Below are 24,004 nucleotides of genomic sequence, written 5' to 3'. Positions count from 1 at the left end.
TAATTAAATTAATTAAATTAATCGAATTAATTAATTAAATTAATTAAATTAATTAAATAAATCGAATAAATCGAATAAATCGAATAAATCGAATACGTATTTATTAAAGTAAATAAATAATTAAATTAATTAAATTAATTAAATTAATTAAATAAATTATATATATATTTTATAAAATAAAAAAATTAAATATATTAAATAAATTAAATATATTAAATAAATTAAATATATTAAATATATTAAATACGTATATATTTAAATAAATAAATTAAATTAATTAAATTAATTAAATTAATTATAATTTAAGGAATAATTTTTTATTATTTATTAATTTTATTATAATTTAAAGAATGATTTTTTTAGTATTTTAATAAAAGTAAAATTAATTAAAAAATGGTTAAGTATAAAATTAAAATAATTATAATTTAAATAATATTTTTTTTTATTTATTAATTTTATTTTAATTTAAAGAATAATTTTAATATTATTCGATAAAATAATTACGATTTATTATTATAATTTAATAAAAAAAAATAATTCTCGATATAATTTAATAAAAATAAAGTTATTTTAAAAGTATTATAATAAAAAAGAATGATTTTAAGGGATGAATTATTCCATTAATATACTTTCTTATTAAATTTATATGGGAAAGTATTTACGACGAGTTAAAATATTTTATTTATAATAATATTTTTATTAAAAAAATAATTTTTAAAAACCCTTTTTTTTTATTACGGTAATTTTAATTTTTTATTTATTTAATTATATTATATAAACTTTTATATAATTTTCGCGTTTTTTAATTAATTATATTTTTTTATTAATTATTTAATTATTAATTTTATTATTTTTTCATTAATTTATTTAATTATTTATTTATTTTTTAAATTAATTATTAAATTAATTTAAAAATTAAATTATTAATTATTTTATTAATTATTAAATTATTAATTAAATTAATTTAACGATTAATTAAATTAATTTTTAAATTAATTATTTAATTAATTAAATAAATAAATAATTAATTTTTAAATTAATTCGAAAATTAATCGAATAAATAATTAATTAATTTTTAATTTAATTTTTAATTTAATTTAATAATTAATTTAATAATTAATATAATAATTAATAAATTAATTCGTAAATTAATTTTTAATTTAATTTTTAAATTAAATAAATAATTAATTTCATAATTAAATGAAAAATTAAATTAAAAATTAATTAATTATTTATTTAATTAATTAAATAATTAATTTAAAAATTAATTTAATTAATTATTAAATTAATTTTTAAATTAATTATTAAATTAATTATTAAATTAACGTAATTAAATTAATAATAATTGTATAAAATTTTTATACGATTTAATTAATTAAAAGTTTTAAAAAAATAAATTTACGACGAATAAATAAAAAAACGATTAAAAATTACACGGGCGCGAACGTTTTACCCGAATTTTAAAAAAGTTATTATTTTAAGAAAAATAAAAAAAAGTTTATAATTAAACTTAATAAATTATTAAAATAAAAAATAAAAAAAAACGAAGTTTATAATAAAACGTTCGCGTTCGTATAATTTTTAATTATTTTTTCATTTATTCGTCGTAAATTTATTTATTTAAAGTTTTTAATTAATTAAATCGTATAAAAAGTTTATATAATTATTATTAATTTTATTACGCCGGTTTAATAATTAATTAATTAATTTTTAATTTAAAACTTAAATTAATTTAATAATTAATTTAATATTTAATAAATTAATTTAATAATTAATATAATAATTAATAAATTATTTTATAAATCGGTTTTTAATTTAATTTTAAATTAATTAAATAATAAATTAATTAATTTTTTAATTAATTATTTAATTAATTTTAAAAAAAATTTAACGATTAATTAAATTAATTTTTATAATAATTTAATAATTAATAATTTAATTTTTAATTTAATTATAAAATTAATTATTTAATTAATTCGAAAATTAATTTAATAATTAAAAAATTAATTAATATATTTAATTTAATAATAAATTAAATAAATTTTAAATTTTATTTTTAATTTATTTTTTAAATTAATTTTAAAATTAATTCGAAAAGTAATTCGAAAATTAATAAATTAATTTTTAATTTAATTTTTTAATTAATTATTCGATTAATTTAATTAATTATTAAATAATAAATAAATAAATTTTAAAATTTATCGAATAATTAATTTAAAAATAAATAAAAAAATAAATAAATAAATAAAATCGAAAATTAAATAATTAATTAAAAAAATATATTTAATTCATTTTTAATTAAATAAATAAATAATTAATTTTTAAATTAATTATTAAATTAATTTAATTAATAATTTATAAATTAATTTAATAATTAATTTAATAATTAATTTAATAATTAATTCGAACGTTAATAAATTAAATAATTTTTAATTTAATTTTTAAATTAATTTTTAATTTAAATTAACGATTAAAAATTAATTTTTTAATTAATTTAATAATTAATAAATTAATTTTTTAATTAATTTAATAATTAATAAATTAATTTTTAAATTAATCGAATAATTAATTTAAAAATAAATAAAAAAATAAATAAAAAAATAAATAATTAATTAAATAAATTAATTAAAAAATAATAAAATTAATAATTAAGTTATTAATAAAAAAATATAATTAATTAAAAAACGCGGGGATTATATAAAAACTTACGTAATATAATTAAATAAATAAAAAATTAAAATTATAAATAATTAATTTAATTCGATTAATTTAATTCGATTAATTTAATTTAATAAATTTAATTTAATTAATTTAATTCGATTAATTTAAAATTAAATTTTTAATTTAAAATAAAATAAAATAACGTTTTATATAATTAAAAAAAAATTAAAAGTTTAAAAATTAAAATTATTTAAATAATTAAATAATTTTAAAAAAATTAAATAATAAAAACGAAATAAAGTTTATTTATTTAAATAAATTATTTTATAAAAAAGTTAAAATTTCGTAACGTATTAATTATTTTTTAATAAAAAGTTCGAATTTATCCGCGTTTTTTTTTAATTAAATTTATTATATAAAATTTTATTAAAATAATTATTAAATTAAAAATTTAATTTAACTTAAAAAAAAATTTAAATAATTAATTTTTAATTAATTATTTAATTAATCGATTTATTTATATAAAAATTTAATTAAATTAATTTAATTAAATTAAAAATTAAATTTTTAATTTATTTTAAAAATATTTAATTATTTATATAATTAAAAAATTATATTTAAATTTAAATAATTAATTATATAAATAATAAAAAAAAAATTAAAAAATCGTTAAAAATTTATAAAAATTTATAACGAAATTAATAAAAAAATTAAAAAAATTAAAACTAAAATTAAATTCGAATTTAAATTTAAATTTAAATTTAAATTAAAAAAAATAAATAAAAAAATAAGTTTAAATTTAAGTCCGGGAAAAACGAAAAGTTTTATCCGGGAAAAGAAAAAAAAATTAAAATTTTAAAAAAAAAAGTTTCATTATTAATAATATAAAAATAATTAATTAATCGTTTTTACGAACGCGAAATAATATAAAAAAATTCGAACGAATAAACGTATCGAAAAATCGAATTTTCGTATAAAATAAAATAAATAATAATTAAACGTTAAATATATTTTAAAATTTAAATTATTATAATTTTTAATTAAAAAGTTTTTTAATTTAAATTAACGTTAAATTTTATTAAAATAAAAATTATAAAATTTTATTTATATTAATATTATAAATTTTTTTTAATTTAATTAATATATATAATTTCGATTAATAATTTAAATTTCGTATTAAATATTAATTTAATTTAATTTTTTATAATATTAATCGTTTTTATCGTCGTTTTTATTTTTATCGTTTCGATTTTTATTTTTAATAATAATATATTTACGAATATTATAACCGTTATTTTTAAAATAAATATTCGAATAAAATTATTTTTATTATTTTATTATTAATAAAAACGTTAATGTTTTTTTTACGGCCGGTAATTAATAAATTTCGTTTATTAAAATATATTTATTAAGGTTGAAATTTAATTACTAATAGTTAATATTAACCATGATTAAAATTAATTTAATTAATCTTAGCCTTAACTAAAACTAAGCTTAGTTAATACTGGCCTTAACTAAACTTAACTAAGCTTAATTAATTAATAATTAAGAAAAAACTAAAAACTAAACTTTTACCTCATTTTTATTTTAAAAATTAATTTCTCACCCATTATTAAATATTTTTAAATAAATAAAATAACTTTAAAATCAGGAAATCAAGCTTTATTTAATAGTATAATACATATATTATTATATATTTTATATAAATTATAATATCGATTCTAAGAACTTTACCTTGTACGAGATTTTCATGACGTATTACTAAATCAGGAAATTAGCTATGATTACATAAAATATATTACGTAATAGAGAATTATTTCAGAATTTTAATAATATATTTTTTATATTTATAGCTATTTTATTTAATTAGTTATTAAGGATTTCCTGCAAGTTCAGGGTAACGATATTTTCACTTGGAAAGTTTTTCGAAAATGAAATATTTTTAAGTTTTTTTCGAAAAAGTCAAAGTTTTCAAACTTTTTTTATAAATCGAAATAAATACATAAAATTAATCTGTTTCAAGTTTTTACTTAATCTTTACTTGAAATAATTAAATATAATTTCTTTATATATATAAGTTAATTATATAAAAATTTAAAAATTTTCGAAAAAATGAAAAATAAAAAATTTAATTTTTAATATTTCTTTAATTATTAATTAATTAATTAAGTTTAGTTTTTAATTAATTACAAGTTTAATTAAAACTAATTTAATTAGTTAGTTTTCTTACGTAAGTTTAATTAGTTAATTAGTAATTAAAAAAAACTAAAAATTATTAATATTTTTTTTAGAGTAATATTAAATTTGTAGTATACTTTGGTTATATTTGTAATGTTAACTATATTATGGCGAAAAAATGCTTTCAAACGGTACATATATTAGTATATAAATTTCCATATAAATTAAAGTATCTTTAAAAATCCCGCCATAATATAAAAATATTAAAAACATTTAATTTTTAACCTATTTTATTTTAATTAAAACTTATTTAAATTTTTTTAAACTTAATTTATATAATATTATATTTAAAACGTAATTAAATAAATTAAGTTACATTATATATTAATATAAATTAAAGAAAATATTACTTTTTAAAAATATACTAAAAATAAATTACGGTGCGAAGTAGTAACGTAATGCAAAATACCGGTCGCAAAACCAGTCCAATATAAATTCCGGTACATTTAAAAAACCGTCAATCCCTTAAATCAACCCTAAAAAAAGTACAACTTATTTTATTTAATACGTAATTAATTAATTAATCCTTTATATCGCCTTTAATTAAATTAAATAATTTTTAAAAATAAAATAATTAATTTAAAAAAATAATTATTATATTTACTTAAATATAAAATTTAAAGTTTTAAAACTTAAAAAATACTTAAATTTATATATATAATTATATAACGAAACGTATACCTTTTACGCTTGGACCTTCGGGAGAACTTCGGGTCTCCAAAGTGGCTTAACACTATAAATATAACCAAATTATACTATAAATTTAATATTACTCTTTTTTTAACCTTAATATTTATAATTTTTTTTTAATTTTATAAAACGTGTTTTTATTTTAAAAAAATTTAATATTATATATATAATAATTTAATATATATATATATTTCGTAATTTTAAAAAAATTTTAATTAATATTATTAATTATTAAATTCGAATTTATTATATATTAATAATAATTATATAAATTTTTATATATAATAAATTTCGTTTATTAAAATATATTTATAATTTTTTTTTAATTTTATAAAACGTGTTTTTATTATAAAAAACTTAATATAAAATAATTTAACGTATATATATATTTCGTAATTAAAAAATTTTTTTTAATTAATATTATTAATTATTAAATTTAAATTTATTAATATAATTTAATTAATTAAAAATTTTAAATAAATAAATTTATAATAAATAAATAAAATAAATAATTAAAAATTATATTATTATAAATATTTTATTATTCGTTTTATTATAAAATTCGTTTTTTATTTATTTTTTATTTTAATAATTTATTAAATTTAATTAAAAATTTTTTTATTTTTTTTAAAATAATAATTTTTTAAAATTTAAACATTAAAAAATATACTTAATTATAACATTCAACGTTAAAAAATGCATTTAATGAAAAACTCTTATAATTAAAGTTAAAGCTACGTTAAAATAATTTCGCGGCATTTAAAGTGGTTAAAGTGGCTTTTTGAGCCAATTGGCAAGCTTGGAGCTCGGGATGTGTGTTCCCGCCGCGGGGACCTCCTGTATTTTAACCTTCCACTAAAAAGGGTCTTCCAGTTATGTACTTGAAATGTACTTAATTTAACATGCTTAATGTGACTCAGTTTTCGACCTTGTCTTATCAACTCTCAACCCCTCCCCCTCCCCCCCTCCAAAAATAACATCAAGTAACAAAAAACATATTTCGGTGCTCCGCCACTTTCCAAACACTAGATCAGCGCCCAATACTGAGAACTGCGTCACGATGGCCGACGCAGGGTCCGGGGACGTTAAGAAGGTTGTGGTTGGCGGGCAGAAACCTACGAAAAAAGAGAAGAAGAGCAAAGCCGGCTCCGATGCTGCCAGCGCTGGCCCCGTCGAGATGAACCCACCGCCCGATTTCCTTAAAACGCGACTTGACTTGTTTGACCGCCTGAAGAAGAAATACGACGACGATGTAGCTAAGAGGCCGCGCGAGCAAATCACCATCACCTTGCCGGACGGATCTATCAAAGTTGGCACTAGCTGGGAGACCACACCAGGAGAGATCGCAAAGGGTGTTTCTAATAGTTTATACAAGCGCTCTGTTGTCGCTAGGTTGGATGGTGATAAGAATAGGCTATGGGACCTCGACAGACCTCTAGAGCAGAGTTGTAAGCTCGAACTCCTGACATTTGACGACGATCAGGGAAAGCAGGTTTTTTGGCACAGTTCTGCCCACATTCTCGGTGAAGCCTGCGAGAGACGATTCGGCTGCTCCCTCTGCATCGGTCCCCCAATTGACGATGGTTTCTATTATGAGATGGCTCTACCTGGAGGCGCCGCTGTCCAGCAGAGCGACTGGACGCCTCTGGAGCGAATAGTGACCGACATCGTCAAGGATCGTCAGCGGTTCGAACGCCTTGAAGTTACGAAGCAGGACCTTCTCGATATGTTTAGCTACAACAAATACAAGCAGTACATTATCTCTACCAAGATTCCCGACGGTACCTCTACCACCATCTATCGTAACGGTCCGTTGATAGATCTATGCCGCGGACCGCACGTCCCGGATACCGGTCGGATTGAGGCCTTCTCCATTATGAAGAACTCGGCATCGTACTGGCTTGGCTCCCAAGAGAATGACTCGCTCCAGCGTATCTACGGAGTATCCTTCCCAGACAAGAAGAAAATGGTAGAGCATAAGAAGTTTCTGGAAGAGGCAGCCAAGCGAGATCATAGGAAGCTCGGAAAGGAACAAGAGCTTTTTATGTTCCACGAGCTCTCCCCTGGCTCGGCATTCTTCCTGCCTCACGGCACAAGAATCTACAACACACTTCTCGAGTACCTCCGAGATCAGTATCATAAACGGGACTACCAGGAAGGTTTGTATTTTAGCCAACTAGACCCATCATCCTCCCTCCCGCTGTTGACTGACTCTTCTGATTTCAGTCATCACCCCAAACATTTTCAATTCGGAACTCTGGAAGATCAGCGGTCACTGGGAGTATTACCAAGAGGACATGTTTGTCATGGACTTAGAAAAGGAAAAATGGGGCCTGAAGCCCATGAATTGCCCGGCTCATTTTCTGATGTTTGGCCACTCCCCGAGGGTGTACAACCAGCTACCTCTACGCTTCGCTGACTTCGGCGTCCTCCATCGGAATGAGGCGAGTGGTGCCTTATCGGGCTTAACACGCGTTCGCCGTTTCCAGCAAGACGACTCCCATATCTTCTGTCGACTCGACCAGGTCACCGCCGAGATTTCCGACTTATTCGACTTTTTATCTGAGATGTATGGCTTGCTGGGATTTACCTTTAAACTTCAATTGTCCACCCGCCCGGAAAAGTTTATGGGCCAGATTGAGACGTGGGACAAGGCCGAGAGTATGCTAAAAGAAGCTTTAGATGGGTTTGCGGCAGGTCCCGGTGGTGTATCGTGGACTCTCAATGAAGGTGATGGTGCCTTCTATGGACCCAAGGTACTTATTATAATCTTTCTCCCTTCCCTTCCTTCCCTTCTTTGACCGTAGTCGATCTCGCTAATTATCTATCAGATCGACATCAAGATCTTGGACTGCTTGAACCGGGTCAGTCTCTGCCTACTCCTTAAGACATCTACAATTTTGAAACACCGAGCATGGCATTTTTGAAAATTCCCCTTTCCAGCGTCGAAAATCTTCGCTATTCTAAACGAGTACGAGTACACTAACTGGTACTTTAGGAGTGGCAATGTGCTACTATCCAGCTCGACTTCATGGGTCCTGAGAGTAAGCAATGTGTCTTTGTGTCGCTGGTTAATATGACTCCCTAACACATAGACTAGACTTTGGCCTTGAGTATATCACTTCTGAGGCACAGCCTACGAAAACCAAGCAGGAGGAGCCTGCCGTGCCAGCTGCAGATGTAAAAATCAAAGACGCTCAACCGCTCGACGCGGATTCTGCGAACCCCAATACAAGCGACAGCGGAGCCAAGCGAGGAAGAGTGATCAAGCCCCTAAGTCCCGGATGTGCTCGTCCGGTAATTATCCACCGCGCCATGGCTGGTTCCATTGAGAGATTCATGGGTAAGAAAGACGACGAATAAATGGGATGGATAGATCGCTTATACCGAGTCATACAGGCATTCTGATCGAGCACTTCGCTGGCAAGTGGCCTTTCTGGTTAAGTCCGCGACAGGTGATGGTGATTCCCGTAGGCATGGGATTCGTGCCATACGCCCAAGAAGTCAAAGAGATTCTCAAGCAGGCGAGGATATTCGTAGACATCGACACTACGGGAAATACGCTTCCCAAGAAGGTGCGAAATGCACAGCTGGCGCAGTACAACTTCGTGTTCGGTAAGCATTTGATCTACGTAGCTAGTGTTTCATTATCCTATTCGTTCCCTAGTTGGCGACCTGCTAACGGAATTGATGTCTGCCAAATATAGTCGTCGGAGACGAGGAGATGAGAGGCCGACAGGTAAATGTACGATATCGGGATGACACGTCGACCCAGGATCGTGGCAAGCCTGTATTGTTGGAAGAGGTGGTCGGGAAGTTGCAGAAGCTGCGAGCGGATCGGGGATCCTACAACCCCTTCCCGTCATCGAAGGAGACGGATAAGAATGTTGCCTGAGTTGTGGCTTGAGCTTGTTAGCAAGACACGATAGATCATGCCCGGTTGATGGACCCGGCTCACTCTACGAGGGTACTCATAATAAAAGGAATTCCAAAAAAAATCTGACCTACCAGATGAGATCGACGCTAAAGAATTCACCTCTCTAGAATATACAATCAATTATATAAGCCCAAGTCTGTCCTCTATGAAAAAGGGGGGAGGGCGGTGGGGAGGGCAAATGATTGTAAGTATTTAACACTTGGATGCACGTTCGAATAGGCGCGGGAAAATGCATTGATATTCCGCCAGTTTGCTGACAATGAAGCCAGACCTTCATATTCTTTAGGTACCTAGGTAGGTTATATCATAATGACCCCTGCGATTCTATATGATTAATTATATTCGATCATTATGTGATCTTATAGACTAGCTTCTCTGCGCTGACATTGCCATCTTGCTGTTTCTCGAAGCCAGACAAGATATCATCAAGTCCCCCGAGCTCTCTTGCCCTGTTAGGCTTGAGCTTGCCACTAGAGAGCAGTTCTGGTAGGATGGCCAAGTACTTCTCCCATAACGCCTTGTCACCCGGAGTTGCGTATCCGCAGTTGTCGAAAGCGCCGAAACTCCGCGGTCGTTCGAAGACAGTGTACACAATGGTGCTTTCTAGCTTGATCTTCTCGTTCTCGATTTTATCCCTGATCTCATTCACGGGGAGGATAGCGACGACGTGTCCTCCTTTTTCTGGCGATAATGACCTTACAATAGCTTCTGTCGTTCCATTCTCGGATATGCAATCGAAAGCAAATTCCAGATGATCGTGGGTTAGCTTGCGTACATGTTCTGGCCAGTCCGGGTCTTTATAGTCGACCACAGCGTCGGCTCCTAGCGATTTCAAGAGCTCGTGGTTTCGAGCCGATCCCGTCGCGACCACAAATGCACCGGCCATCTTAGCCAATTGAACAGCATACTGGCCAACGCTCGAGGTACCGCCGCTGACAAGGAAAGGGAAACCGTTCTTGGCTGGGCTGCTTGGCTCGGGTATCTTTAGCCTGCCAAAGATGGCCTGGACGGCTGTGGCAAAGGCCAATGGGATGACGGCAGCATCCTGGTAGGATACTTCGTCTGGGATGGCGTATACGAGACTGGCTTCGATCACGGCGTACTCTGCGAATACTCCTCTCGTCGGGTCGACCGATGAACCCTGAACAAAACCCGAGACGCGTTCACCATTGTGCCACCGGGAGCCGTTGCCGTCTTCCACAATACCAGCAAAGTCGCACCCGATGATCCGACCAGGTTGCACCGATTTCATGGCCTTCCAATCAGTCGGATTCTGGGCGACATAATGAATCTTGACTAGTATCTCGCCTTCCCTGGGTTTTGGGATGTCAACTTCCTTCACCGTTGCAGTCTTGCCCTCGACGGTGACCAAGGCCTTCATATACGGTGCCATCGTGTCCCTATTGGCAGCCTGGCGGATACGTGTTTGAGGATGAGATTTTGATGAGATTTTGATGAGGCGTTCGTATAATGAGTGGCTAATGTGTAAATAATTATGCAGTTTAGATGAGACCTTTACCCTCGCGCTTCTTCGAGAAGGTAGGCAATTTATATACGTACTTCGCCCGGCGGTGGTTTGATCTGCAGGTGCTGACAAATTCAACCATTTGTAATGAATATGAAGGCATAGCCAATGGAGTATCGAGGAATTGTTATATAAGCTTTCCTCTAGGAATATCATTAACACGAAAGTAATCGCTTAAATCATCAATCTATCAAGTGCATTTTTAATTCTATATGTAGGTAGCTATAGTTACTACGCAGCGTAGGTCACTTATATGAAGTTATATCTCATCCTATCCGTTGCTATTAACTTGGCTAATATTGGCATGAATTCGGGTTCATATCTCGGAGTGGTACTCTCATCATATAGAATACTCGATACCTACCTACCTACCTACCTAGGTAGGCAATGCTTTCATACCGTAGATATTATACACATTTCTGTATATCTGTATATATCACTCATTTGACCTCTTTTAGTCTCTTTGACGATTTTCTGGGTAACAAACGTAGGTATAGACGAAGAAAAACAGCAATGCTGTCCTATTTGGGATTAACTACTGGTACAGGTTTCTGGAATGACCTGATTGCGTAGGAAAACGTCTGGTACATGCAGGTTGCCGCGGCTCCGACAACAAATCATTGTCACATACACACCTCCCATGGGTTACGAGAACCAGTCGAAATATTTAAAATATACTTCTCCTCAGCTGTGCTGTTTGCGTTCCTTCTTCTCTTAACAAAAATCAATACCCGTCTTGCCAACCTCCTTCCAACCTCCTTCCAACCTCATCGTCTTACCCCCTGAAAGTAAACCATGACGAGTGCCGAGGTAGACGATTCGTGCATTGTATGCAATACGTCTAATGCCCGCTTTTGCGATCGCTGTAAAGATACTCGCTACTGTTCAAAAGCATGCCAACGTGTCGATTGGCCCACCCACAAGCTTCTCTGTACAGCATTTTCAAAATTTGACATTACGAAGCGACCTAGCAAGGATCACCTCCGAGCAATCTTTTTCCCTGTTGACAAGGAGAAGCCCGAACTTATCTGGCTTCATTGTCCTTGGCGCGACGATGAGGAGGATGGGTGGTATCAGCATCCCGACAAGAAGCCATTCCTAGGCGCAGACACGTTTCCTAGCACGACAAGTATCCAGCGCAATAAGATCTTGGAGAGAAACCTTTCTCATACAATCGACGTATGTTATCGAGATGGTTTCCTCGTCGACGGGTCAAGTGCCAATAAGAGTATCGGATCTATCACTTCCACGAAACCGTACCAATCTCATGATTGGCGAGGCCCCGTGCTGGCCTACGGAAAGAAGGGGCTTGGTATTGACCAGATCGCCTGTGATGACCTTGGTATGAATGACTTCCGACATGTTGCTGATTTCTTCATCTCGTATGGTCTTGATCCGGTGTCTTTCGATCGGCAGTTTGTTGGCGAGAAGATAAAGGGTATCAGGATTAATTGTATCGGCGACCAGAGGATGTGCGGGAGGCCCAAGTTTGAAGTAGTCGAGATCACACCGACAGATCCGATCTTCCTCATCAACGACGTCTCTCAGATTATGAAACGCGTTGAGCTTCCCATCATTACACGACGTTGCCTCCCAGACCAAAGGTGGGCCAACAACAAGAACTACGGGCCCTTCGAAGGTATCGATCCCTTCACCAACCAGGAAGCTACGTACCTGCATCTATGCTGCGACCCGAAAGGCGACGTCGACCTTGCAACGGGGAAATTGGGTTGGGGATTTGCTCCCCTGCAATGGCAGAACAGCGTAGGGAGCGTCATCGTCGCACGTCAGGATAAGAAGCCACTATTTCCACTACACATGGAGGCGATGTGCAAATACTGCCGTTACGAAGCAAATGATCTATTTCGTCACTCCAGCGGAGAATTCGCACCGGAAAAGCCAATAGCAAAAAGTGATGTGTTGACTATGATTTGCCGGCCTGCTTTTGTCATCTTTTGGTATAAGATGCTGGAGGAGAGGCGAGAAAAGGGGCAGGATGCTAACACTCCATACCCCTATTACGATATGCATGTGTAATCTCACGTATAGTGGTTCTGTACCTTCAAACCCCTGAATTCGAATGACGTCCCCTCGCGCTTCTCTAGAACGGTCTTGTAGTGAACATCCTTGACCCGTGCTCGCACATACTCAGTTCCAGATACTACCGGCTTATTGGGATCCCTGTCTCCAGGCGGAACAAGGCCCAGTCGGTCCAATAGAGGGGATGGGACCGTCTTCATCGCTGTGCGAGCACCCGGTCGGCTGAAGTAGAGCAAGCCAAGACGTGGTATGTTGATCTGATCTTTCGGCGGCGTGACTACGCGATGGATAGTGGATTTGATAAAGCCTACGTGCTCACGTCAGTTGAGCGTGGGATTCATCGATCCGAGATGTGGACTAACCGTTGGTAAGAAATGTCAACGTATCCGCCGCGTTGCAGGTAACTGCAATTCTCTAGATTAGTAACTCGTGTCTTCTACGTCGGCCTATCGTCAACAGGTAGGATCATCGCATGCATATGCTTATAGGGTACGGTACCTAGGCAGCTAGGTAGGGGTACGTTTAAAGAGAGCACAGAAAGTTCAACTTACTACCACCGTCTACAGGGCTAGCATATTTCCATTCGCCTTCTGGTGTGCGGATTTGCAAACCGGCAATATGCTGCGAGAAAAGAAGTGTCAAGCTCCCGAAGTCAGTATGACCCCCTTTCTACATGTGCGGATATTTGTCTATCAGCGTCTATTCTTCGTACCCAACGGAGTATGCGTCGCAAGGACACGATGGGTTCTCATACATACCGAATAAGCCTGAGCTTCGTCCCATTCTTCCTGGCTTCTGACATTATATAACATGTAGCGGAGGTGGTCGTCGGATTCTTCGTCATAAGCGTGTGCATCGACGAGGTAGCTCTCCGGAAGCTCGAGGATAATAGAGATTAAGACGAACAGCTTCCGGACTACCTTATCGAAAAGCTCTCTATGAAAGGACGCAATCTCCTCCCAATTCTCCTCAACTATCCTGTGTCTTCCTACGTTGTCGTAGGCCGGTATAGCTTTGGGGATGTTCAACTATCATACCATGAGTCTAGAAGTGGGAAGTTTCATGGCCATGCGCATACCATCTCCACGTTCTCTTTGATTCCCGTGTTGCCGATCCAGCGCGAATTCTCCCGATATCCGAAATATTCACCTTCGGCAAAATTACAGGGGAATCTTCGCTTCTCCTCTAATGGCTGCTTGAAGAAGGCATTTCCGATGCTAAATTGACGGAGGACGCGCTCATCATCGATGCCGGTGTTGACCACGGACCAAAACCCAACCCTGGTGACAGCATCGTAGAGTTGCAGGGCAAGCTCTTGCTTACCTCCGGCTTCTTCGAAGAGTGATAGGTCAATCTTGGGTAATTCTGCCCATTCTAGCTTTTCTGATGTCTTCGCCGGTCGATACCACGGCTTCAAAGAAATCTTGTCAGTGCCTAGTTGATCTGCTGCAGATGTCTTAACAGCGACGGGTGTCATTTTGATCGATCGATCTAATCTCAGAAATTTCCTCTCATCGAAAGGAACTCCGTGTAATAGTTTGATGTAGACAACTGCGTCTTAGATTTACTTGGAAAGGTCTCTATATAATCAAGAGAGGCAATCAACCACATCCGTCATATGTAGGTGTGTATAACATAGTCGATATTATCTAGATTTAACCATGGCTCGCGATTGATATCTTGATTGGCCACGTTGGTCGTACATTTTGGAGGCGGGGGTAGTTGCGTGCTTGGTGTTCTCATCGACCTCATCGTAGGCGTGCTTAGAATCCCAGCAACGAGATTGGAGAAGTTTCCGGGATGCCTGAACCGGTTCCGAAAATCATCGGATGCGCCTCCGTAACAGCTAGATGTTCGCCAAAAAATATAGATAACGCCAATGAAAACCATCTGAATGCGGTTGTTTTGTATACCTAGGTAGTAGTCACATGGATTATCTGTCGTTATAATGTATCCCCGGAACCGTGAACGTAGGTTGAATCTGGGGTTGACCACTATGTTACAATTTCCAATGATATGGTGCGATACCGTAGCAAGTACAATGCTCGGACTAGCTGTCGTTAACCCATAGATCCCTACTTCGGGGTGATCTCTATCGTCATTTATATAGGTAGTCACCAGCAAAGAGCCTGGATGGAGGCCTCTCCTATCCTCTCTCCCTAGGGCATGAGCTATCTTGTCCAAGACCCCATCAAAACTACGATTCCCGAAATACAGCAAGCCAACCTGAACGTACGTTGGCATGGATTCCAGCCCAAGCAAAGTCGATGCAATAATCGACAATACAGAAATCTCGGATCAGAGCAATGGCGCTGAAATAACTCATGATCGGGAGTTCTCGGAAGCTGATAATGGGTTCGAAAAGGCTGTTATGAAGAAGGTAGATCTATGGCTTGTCGGGTTTTACTCGTTAGTCTATATCTTCAGGGTTATCGACTCAGCCAACTACTCGAACGCAGCAATAATCAACCTCGAACATGGGACAGGTATAAAAAAACAGCTGGGACTGAGTCCCTCGCAGTGGGCGGTGAGCAACACGGCGTTCAACCCCTTTTATAACTTGTTTTAATCCTCGGCTACTTTCGAGGTCCTCGTCTCGAAGATGTGCCTAAACTTTCGAAACCTCCCATGAAGCGGAAGAATTGCTGACTTTGGTTGATATACCTAGTGGACGTTGTCTATTTTCTCATACAGCTACATGATATTTGAACCGACAAATACCTTGGCGATGAAAGTATTTTCGCCCTCGCGGTGGATGTTCGTGCTCATCCTCGGCTGGGGCATATCTGCTTGTTCATCATCCGCGGCTCAAGATTTCAAAGGTGTAAGCGCACCCTGTGCCATGACGCTGGAGTGATAGGATGGCAGTTGCTGATGAGGTAAATGTATTCAGATGATGTGCGTTCGCTTTGCCATCGGCATGGCAGAGGCGGGTTTCTTTCCGGCTGTGCTGTACCACATGGCTTTCTGGTACAAGCCTAGTGAGATGCCGCAACGAATTGCCATCTTTTATTCCGTTGGACAGCTTTCTCCGGCCGTGAGCGGTCTGCTTGCCTACGCCATCGGATTCATGGTAGGCCATGTTATTTGTATACCCCCTTAACCACGTGCCTAATTATGGAATGTTATGCTACACTGTGCCATGCCATCGCTAATGCATCCTGTGCTTTTTAGGACGGGTTAGGAGGACTCGCTGGCTGGCGGTGGCTCTTTTTGATAGAAGGTCTGCCGGCCATTGTCCTCTCGGCCATTGCGCTGTGGCTCCCTGACTACCCAGAGACGGCACGCATGCTCACGGACAAGGAGCGGGTCACGCTCCAGGGTCGTCTCGCGCGGACTGCCCCGACGGGCAAGCAAGGTCACTGGGACTTCGAATCTCTAAGAAAGCTCTTCAAAGATCCAACCTTCTACACCTTTTCCGTTTACTGGATCTGTCATGGAATCGGAGGATTTGGGATCGGGACCGCACTGCCCACGGTCATTTACGAGCTGGGATTTACAACAACATCCAACTCGCAGTTGATGAACATAGTAAGGAATCACTCACATCCATGGATCTATCATTAGACTCATACCGTGCCTAATGTTCAATGGCAGCCTCCATATGTTTCTGCCTTCGTATTCCTCAACATTGTTGGTTACTTTCTACATAGGAAAGCCATCAGGCCATGGACGACCGCGGTAGCGAGTAAGTTAACAACTGACCTAAAAATAACTTGCACTTAACAGGAGCTGATTAGTGTGCAGTTGAGTCGACGATCATCCTTTGCTACATCGTTCTCTTCACCGTCCATAATGTAGTGGCGAGATATATATTTCTGATCATCGCCGTGTCGTGTGCTGGATCGGCATATCCGGTGATATGGCCCGAACGTATCCGAGATCTCGAGGGGACCGTTGGATCAGGGCTCGGTATCGGGTGGACGAATGCGATGGCCCAGTTTAGCGGTATCGCGGGTCCTCATGTTTTTAGCACGGTGTTTGGTCCGACATACCACGTATCATATGGGATCTGTCTTGGTTTTCTGAGCGTAGGAATTGCATCGATACTTATTTCATGGCTTCTCGTTCGGCGAAAGGATCGGAAGAGGCGAGTAGAACAGGTTTGATGGAGGGTTTGAATGAGAGAGGATCTGTAACTCTGTAAGTTGTGAGCCTGTTACTTATGGGCTATTTATCATGAGTACCAGTTATGAATCCTCATATGTTCCAGTTCGGTTCCTGAATATCGTCAAGTCTTTTACATGAAGAAGTTGCCCAGAAATAATGATGCATAAGTATCCAGGTCCTTTTATCAATTGATGATGTTATACTTTTACGGTTAAATTTTATTAGTATATATATAACTATATATATAGGTATATTATGTGTTAATGCACAAAATGTAATGAAAGAAATGTATGCATATACGTGTAAGGTGTTGTGCAAAAAGATACCTGGTCCTAGTGGGGATTGAACCCACGACCTATGCATAACTCATATGTTCAATACAATTGTATATAAGTATAAGAGCACCATGCTAACCACTGCACCATAGGACCATTCCGGGTTTTATCCATACTCCAGCTACAAAGTGGCGCTTGGATAATTGTCGGCTGATTGGTTATGTTATATTATATCCATTGTATTTCTACCTGTCTTGCTCATTAATATACGTACCGGGCAGATTATGAACCTTGAACCTTGTTCCTTGTTGCACATTCAATTGAAATTTCATCTATTAATCAGCTTTTCATTTTCCCATCCCTTCAATGCTGCTGATACCGTAGAAATTATCTTGCGATTCCTGCGATAATGAATCTGTAATTAACATGGTCTTACATATATGCTTTGTGCATAGGTACCTAGGTAGGTAGGTAGGTAGGTAAGCAAGATGGAATTGCATCGTCCAGGTCGCCGTGGCTGATCGACGTCATGTTCTAGACCTTTCTCGTTTCGATATACTCGGAGGCAAAGTGATGGGGAAGTCGGCAATGCTGAAGGTATGTACCTAGTACCAGCCTACCTAGTACCTAGTACGTAGCTACCTAGTACCTATATGCAGGCAGGTACCTAGTAGGAAATCAGATCAGATTATAAATCATACGCTCGGAAATTCCACACATTCCACAAATTCGGGGCATGTCACGGATTCGGAAATCCCATACCGGAGGGTTACCTATTGTTTAGGCAATCTACTACCTTTAACCTAGGCTGTTGATTTATTTGCCTAGGTATGTGGGACCCGATGAATTCGCTGTTCGGATATCTTCAACCTGAAGCTTGTTTTAGGGGTGGATTCGTTTATTTAGTCGTAGCTCGTTGACGCCGTGAGACGTCATCTTTCTAATTCTCTGACTTATAGATATAGAATGAAAACACGGATTTTAGGTATGTACTAGGTAGTGAGAGATATAAGAGCGGGATATCCTGCAGAAAAGGAAAGAGAAAACAAACACAAAACGAAAGAAAAGAAAAAGAAAAAGAAAACGAAAAAGAAAAGGGGGAAGAAGAACAAGAAAGACAAGAAAATATCAGGACTTCCGCAGCTGTTTAGCCACATTTGCATATTACTTACTTGTCGACAGCACCCATCTAACCTTCCTTTGACTAGGTATTCTATTGAAGCTAATCAATATCTTTAACGTACCTAGTGGGAGACAATAAATGCTTGGAAAATGACTTCGAACAAGACGCTCATTTTCAAGAAAGTCCCGACCGGGTTTCCCGTGCCGGGCGAGCATCTCGCTGTCGAGGACCGGCCGATAGATCTAGAAGCGGACGCGCCTAGAGGAGGTCTGGTTGTCGAGATCCTCTATGCTTCTTATGATCCTTACCTTCGTAGTAAGATGCGCGATGCCAGTATCAAATCCTACTCGCCACCTTTCGCGATTGACAACCCTCTTACAAACTACACCGTCGCTCGGGTGCTCAAGTCAGACAGCTCCGAATACAAAGAAGGAGACCTTGTCGTTGCTTTCCTCCCCATCGCGGAATATGCCAGAATCCCGGACCTTTCGGCAACAAGTGTCCGCAAGATTAACAACCCACACAACCTGGACCTCGGCTTGTTCCTCGGCCCGCTGGGAATGCCTGGCCTGACCGCCTATGCCGGGTTGCATAGGATCGGGAAACCCCAAAAGGGGGAGACAATATTCATCAGTTCGGCGGCTGGTGCCGTTGGACAAGTTGTCGGCCAGCTTGCTAAGAACGAGGGACTTAAAGTCATTGGCTCTGTTGGCTCTGACGAAAAGCTAGACTACATCACGAAGGAGCTCGGGTTTGATGGTGGCTTCAACTATAAGAAGGAGACCTCTTTCGAAGCGCTTCCTCGTCTTGCGCCAAACGGCATCGACATCTATTTCGAGAACGTGGGAGGGGAGCAGCTTGATGCTGCCCTCCAAAACATGAATACTCACGGTCGGATTCCAGTTTGCGGAAGTATGCAGCCCTTATAAGTTTTTGCCCCCAAACCCCCCTTTTTTTTCTAATTTCTTTCATATTACCTATAGCTCTTTTCGATAGCCACAATTCTCTTAGATACCGGGCGAGGGGCTTCTACCTCCTGCTCCCTACCTAGTAGCTTTGAAGTGTCATTAATTGAGAAGTAATTGCTAACTCGTATTGTCGCAGTGGTGCGATCAACCCCCAGGGCCGAAAGAATCTTGGGTAGTTTTCTGTGCTGACGTTCGTCTAGATCTCGGGATATAATCTCCCCCCTGACCAAAGATACGGCGTCAAAAGTCTCTTCCTTCTTATCTCGAAGCTCATAACGATGCAAGGGTTTCTGGTTGGGCAACCAGAATTTGGACCTGCGTACTTCCAGGAGCACCAACAAAACGTTCAAAAGTGGATTGCGGATGGTTCTTTCAAGGCCAAGTTAGATGTTACTGAAGGTATTGAGAAAGCCGCCGAAGGATTCATTGGCATGCTCAAGGGTGAGAACTTTGGAAAGGCTATTCTGAAAATCAAATAGATGAGCCGCGGCGGCCGCGACAGCTGTCTGTAGATGAGGTTGACTTACGTGACCTCATGGGAACTTCATAGTCAAGGAATCAGCCAAGACAGACGGGAATTGAAGACCTATATTAAAGGTGATATTGGAAGTGACAAAAATTTCATAACTATTTATTTCATATCGCCCGGCTACTTCATTTCCTTCCGTATCGGATAACCTAAACCCAGATATAACAGGCTGATTCTCATTTTAAGTGACATGATCTTCAAAACTTTCGAATGCTCCCACGTGAATAATACATATTACTCTAGGCTACAGTGATGCGCAGTAACTACGCGGATTATCACCCTCGACTATCGATCGTTCGATCGCATGAGTAGTTTGCACGAGACACCATAGTCTGAAGCTCAGGGCAATTAAGTCTAAACATACATACCCACTGTTAGGTAGGTAGGCAATTATCATGACATTTCCGAATTCCTTAGCAGTGGACGAAACAAGCTGGGGTATGTAACCGACGCCACGAAAATGCACTTGATCAAGTAGATGTGACCCTGATTCCCGCCACCGCCCTCTCCCTCTTATTTTTTTCTCTCTCTTTCAACTTTGGTCCCTTAACCAACACCATTTCGTGGCGACTAGACTCTTGGATGCATCCGACTTCACGGTCGGTTAAATCCTTGTTTGGCCTTGAACCAGTCAGCTAAATAATACCGGATACTCGAACAGTTACGGCCTGGAAACTTACCTTCATTTGCTCTATCCTGGCCTTGAGCTGGCTCGTGACCTCTGCTGCCCTCTTCCAACTTTCCACACCATTACTGCTGGCTCCGCCTGGGGCCGAACTCGTGCCGGGACCGGTGCCGTGTCCGACTCCTTCTTCTACTGGCGCGCTCCTAAAGCCACGAGCAGGGCTGCCTCTTCCACTCGATCCGCTATTGTATCGCAACTCTGGACTTAGCTTGCTCCTCGGGTAGTTGTGAGGCGCGTCGCCATTCTCCTTCTCCTCCGATAGAGTGCTCGCGAAGCTCATCCTATTGTTTTTCGAACCCGAGTAATTTGCACCATCGCGGTAGATGCCCATGTCGTCTGGGGTAGGGCTTGTCATCCCTGGACTGACGACACCCCCAGATATACCCAAGCCCTCGGCCCGGCTAAGGGCGCGCTTGAGGCGTTCTAGTTCCCGGCGGAGTCTCTCGTTGGTTTGCTCGGTCGCTTCCGCGTCGCTTCTTGCTCTGACGAGTTGAGTCTCTTTAGCCTTGATGCTAAGCACATCTCGCGTGTGGTCCTCAATAAGCCCAGCATTCTGGTTTTTAAGTTCTTGGACTTCCGAAACGAGTTTATTTCGCTCGTGCCGCATCTCGTCTACCTGTTTAGTGAGCCGATCGTTCGCCGCGCGCAGCTCTTCGAGCTCTGCACGCTCCATGGCCGCAAGGCCGCTAGACGGAGGGGGCGAGGGCGCCGAAGTTACTGCGGCAGATGCTGCGGCAGGTTTTGTTAAGGAGCGCCCAGCAAGACCACCTCGGCCGAGCCCAACTCGCGGTTTTGGCGGAGGTGATGATGCCAGAGGTTCCTCATCCTCCACGGGAGGTGGCGGCGGGGTTGCAGCAGCTGGTGCTCGTCGGGGGGATGCGATACCTGGGGGACCAATGCGTCTCTGCGGCGCCTTGAGCCCGGTAAGGCCAGAGGTTTTAGGCATGCCAAGTTTGCTGCCTGCGGCGGGTCGGGATGCTTGTTGTGGTGTGGGCGTAGGCTCTGATGCGGGCTGAGTGGGTGCGGAAGCAGCTGGCGCGGCCTTCTTTGTGGCGCCAGGAGCTTTCTTACCACCGCCAACGATCTTCTTCGGACCGCCAGGTGGGCCTCGTGCAGCCGGAGCTGGCTTCGGCTTCGGCTTATCTTTAGCTTTGACCTCGGCTTTGTCGAAGTACTCCTTGATTTTATTCTTTCGAATATCGTCTAGGCCTTCGAGATGAGGGTTCATGGCACGCTCGCCAATTATCTTCATGACCGTACCTAGAACCTCGGCTCCTCCAGACCTCAAACCCTCGCTAGATTCCGAGAGCAGTTTCTTCGCAGCTTCTACGATGCTGGCGACCTCTTGCTTGCTTGGAGGCTCCCGGGTTGTCCTTAGGCAGCGGACAAGAAATTTCATAGTTCCCTCTTTGACCTGCGGGTTTTTGTGGCCAAGAAACGAGAAGATATCCTCTAGACAATCGGTAAGGCCCGTGGAAAGGAATACCGAATCTAAGGCGACGCCTAGCGCGTCTGCAACGGACTGCTTCTTCTCCTTCAGCCGCTCCATGATCGGCGCCATGACGACGGACCGGTATTTGCTATAGCTTTTCCGGAGGCCCTTCGCGAGTACCTCGATACACTGGGCTGCTTGGGTTACGACGGCAATGTTGGCGTCTTTCATACACTTGGCAAAGCCACGATTGATCTCGCCAAAATCGCCGTCTTTGATCCTTGGTACGTTAAGAACGGCGTAAAGCGCCTCGAGAGCCTCCTTGCGGTCTTTCCATTTCGAAGAAGCGAGATTGTCGTGGAAATTGGCAGGCACTTTTGACAAAACGTCTTGGGGCTCCGCGAGATCAAAGGCGTCAACTTCGGCCGGTTCCTCGGGACCATCGTCCTCGTCGAAATCCTCCCCTTCGGCACCTGGCGGCGGCGCGCGGGCCATCGCCGCCTTCTGAGATCGCAAGAGCCGCTCCTGTTTCGGCGACGGTTCTGCCTTGATCTTTTCGAATTGTGCTTCCAGATCGGACTGCTGGGTTGGCTTTAGATCGCTCCAGAACATAGGTTTCATCGCGTCTCTTAGCCATCTGTAGAACTCGACTGCCAAGTTGGTAGCCTCGGCTCGTACATTCTTGTCCGCATGCCCGAATGCCTTGGGGAGGATCTTGAGGACAGGCTTCGGGTCGGCGACTTTGCAACCATAATTGTGGAAGATGGTGGTGAGAGCTGCTAGGGCGGCTGCAATAACTTTAGGCTGCTTCGCGGATATGGCAGGGAGGATATCCTCGACTACAGGGCCGGCGACATCGAGCTCGATAAGCAGCAATAGCGCCTCAACCGAGGATGCTTTGGTAGCGGGTCTTGTAGACACAAGGCCTTTTTCGACGATAGGGGTGACGACTTGGCCGCGCGAACGTACGCAATTTTCCTTCCCACCAAATTTAAGGAATGCGCAGAATGCAGCGATGCCGTCTGATTGTGCGGCAACGTTTGAATCCGCCACGGCACCCTTCCATAGACTAGGATCTTGGTTGAACGGCCGAAATGCGGGATCGTATTCGTCTGGAGTGAGTTCAAATAGTTTCGCTGCTTCTTCGTATGCTTGCTTGCGAGCTTTCCAAGCCTGTTAATTTCGGGGTTGTTTAGTACAAGGAGATCAAGACAACGCAGGTATACATGTTGATAATACGCACTTTATGCACCCATCTCTCTGTTAGTGGTAGAGAGCTGTAGTCTGGCTCTCCTTCAGCCATATTGGCGGTAACAGGAGGTCAATTTCTTTTGAGCCGTCAGCGACGTAGATATCAATTTCGGGGTCTAGCAAATTTATTTTGATCGAAGGGTGCGCTGCTAGCCTTCTCTTTCGTACGGCTAGACGATAGAAGCGATACTATCTTTCTGGATTAGTTTCCGCGAGGTTAATTTATTAGGGAAGCAAAGACGACTTTTGTACATGTATTGTGAGAAACGTAGGGAAACGAGGAGTTCAGCATAGAGTTGAGAAGGTGATCTGATATGTTTCTAGCTCCACGTCTTTCGATATAAGATATGTAATTTATAAGGAAACTAGTCAATGCTCTGCATAAGGTTGAGGAACGGAGCGAAGAACAAGTAGTGCTGGCTATATGATGGTAAACGATCAACATAAGAGACCTGGTGGACACACATTGTTTCCATGAAACAAATTAGAGCATAAGCAAGTCGTCAGTCGTCGGTCGTCGATATTCGGTTGCCCGCGGAT

General features: G+C 38.3%; 7 protein-coding genes and 1 non-coding gene across 8 annotated transcripts; 4 read left to right on the top strand and 4 right to left on the bottom strand.

The window, feature by feature from the left end:
- Nucleotides 1-6,524: 6,524 nt before the first annotated feature.
- On the top strand, nt 6,525-9,587 carry GGS22DRAFT_175819 (threonyl-tRNA synthetase). Its single transcript, XM_047963320.1, has 7 exons — nt 6,525-7,748; nt 7,816-8,345; nt 8,421-8,453; nt 8,588-8,633; nt 8,690-8,932; nt 8,989-9,204; nt 9,297-9,587. The coding sequence occupies exons 1-7, from the start codon at nt 6,650-6,652 to the stop codon at nt 9,482-9,484; spliced, it is 2,355 nt and encodes a 784-aa protein (XP_047814042.1). The 5' UTR covers nt 6,525-6,649; the 3' UTR covers nt 9,485-9,587.
- A 134-nt stretch (nt 9,588-9,721) lies between these two features.
- Nucleotides 9,722-11,091, bottom strand: GGS22DRAFT_175817 (zinc-binding dehydrogenase). Its single transcript, XM_047963319.1, has one exon. It carries the CDS (start codon nt 10,917-10,919, stop codon nt 9,876-9,878), a length of 1,044 nt encoding a protein of 347 aa, XP_047814041.1. The 5' UTR covers nt 10,920-11,091; the 3' UTR covers nt 9,722-9,875.
- Nucleotides 11,092-11,506: 415 nt separating this feature from the next.
- Nucleotides 11,507-13,558, top strand: GGS22DRAFT_99463 (uncharacterized protein). The gene has a single exon (XM_047968636.1). The coding sequence runs from the start codon at nt 11,847-11,849 to the stop codon at nt 13,086-13,088; it is 1,242 nt and encodes a 413-aa protein (XP_047814040.1). The 5' UTR covers nt 11,507-11,846; the 3' UTR covers nt 13,089-13,558.
- On the bottom strand, nt 13,091-14,568 carry GGS22DRAFT_198281 (Clavaminate synthase-like protein; the record flags this gene model as incomplete). The annotated part of the gene is made up of 5 exons (XM_047966115.1): nt 13,091-13,398; nt 13,454-13,495; nt 13,643-13,760; nt 13,850-14,119; nt 14,170-14,568. The coding sequence occupies 5 exons, from the start codon at nt 14,566-14,568 to the stop codon at nt 13,091-13,093; spliced, it is 1,137 nt and encodes a 378-aa protein (XP_047814039.1).
- A 765-nt stretch (nt 14,569-15,333) lies between these two features.
- On the top strand, nt 15,334-17,200 carry GGS22DRAFT_182536 (MFS general substrate transporter; the record flags this gene model as incomplete). Its single annotated transcript, XM_047963979.1, has 6 exons — nt 15,334-15,618; nt 15,760-15,915; nt 15,985-16,164; nt 16,266-16,622; nt 16,689-16,779; nt 16,839-17,200. 6 exons carry the CDS (start codon nt 15,334-15,336, stop codon nt 17,198-17,200), a joined length of 1,431 nt encoding a protein of 476 aa, XP_047814038.1.
- Nucleotides 17,201-17,528: 328 nt separating this feature from the next.
- GGS22DRAFT_t135 lies at nt 17,529-17,632 on the bottom strand. Its single transcript has one exon. It is a non-coding gene; the product is annotated as a tRNA-Ile (tRNA).
- Nucleotides 17,633-18,180: 548 nt separating this feature from the next.
- Nucleotides 18,181-20,267, top strand: GGS22DRAFT_175801 (NAD(P)-binding protein). The gene is made up of 3 exons (XM_047963318.1): nt 18,181-18,461; nt 18,659-19,501; nt 19,768-20,267. The coding sequence occupies exons 2-3, from the start codon at nt 18,749-18,751 to the stop codon at nt 20,044-20,046; spliced, it is 1,032 nt and encodes a 343-aa protein (XP_047814037.1). The 5' UTR covers nt 18,181-18,461; nt 18,659-18,748; the 3' UTR covers nt 20,047-20,267.
- A 101-nt stretch (nt 20,268-20,368) lies between these two features.
- On the bottom strand, nt 20,369-23,641 carry GGS22DRAFT_99427 (armadillo-type protein). The gene is made up of 3 exons (XM_047968635.1): nt 23,457-23,641; nt 20,777-23,386; nt 20,369-20,717 (listed from the first exon to the last, which is right to left on the bottom strand). The coding sequence occupies exons 1-3, from the start codon at nt 23,514-23,516 to the stop codon at nt 20,691-20,693; spliced, it is 2,697 nt and encodes an 898-aa protein (XP_047814036.1). The 5' UTR covers nt 23,517-23,641; the 3' UTR covers nt 20,369-20,690.
- Nucleotides 23,642-24,004: the final 363 nt, after the last annotated feature.

The sequence above is a fragment of the Annulohypoxylon maeteangense genome (assembly GCF_022496945.1).
Source record: "Annulohypoxylon maeteangense strain CBS 123835 unplaced genomic scaffold GGS22scaffold_30, whole genome shotgun sequence".
Lineage (NCBI taxonomy): Eukaryota > Fungi > Ascomycota > Sordariomycetes > Xylariales > Hypoxylaceae > Annulohypoxylon > Annulohypoxylon maeteangense.
The sequence above is the reverse complement of the archived record's forward strand: the minus strand, read 5'-3'. Positions and strand labels throughout refer to the sequence as shown.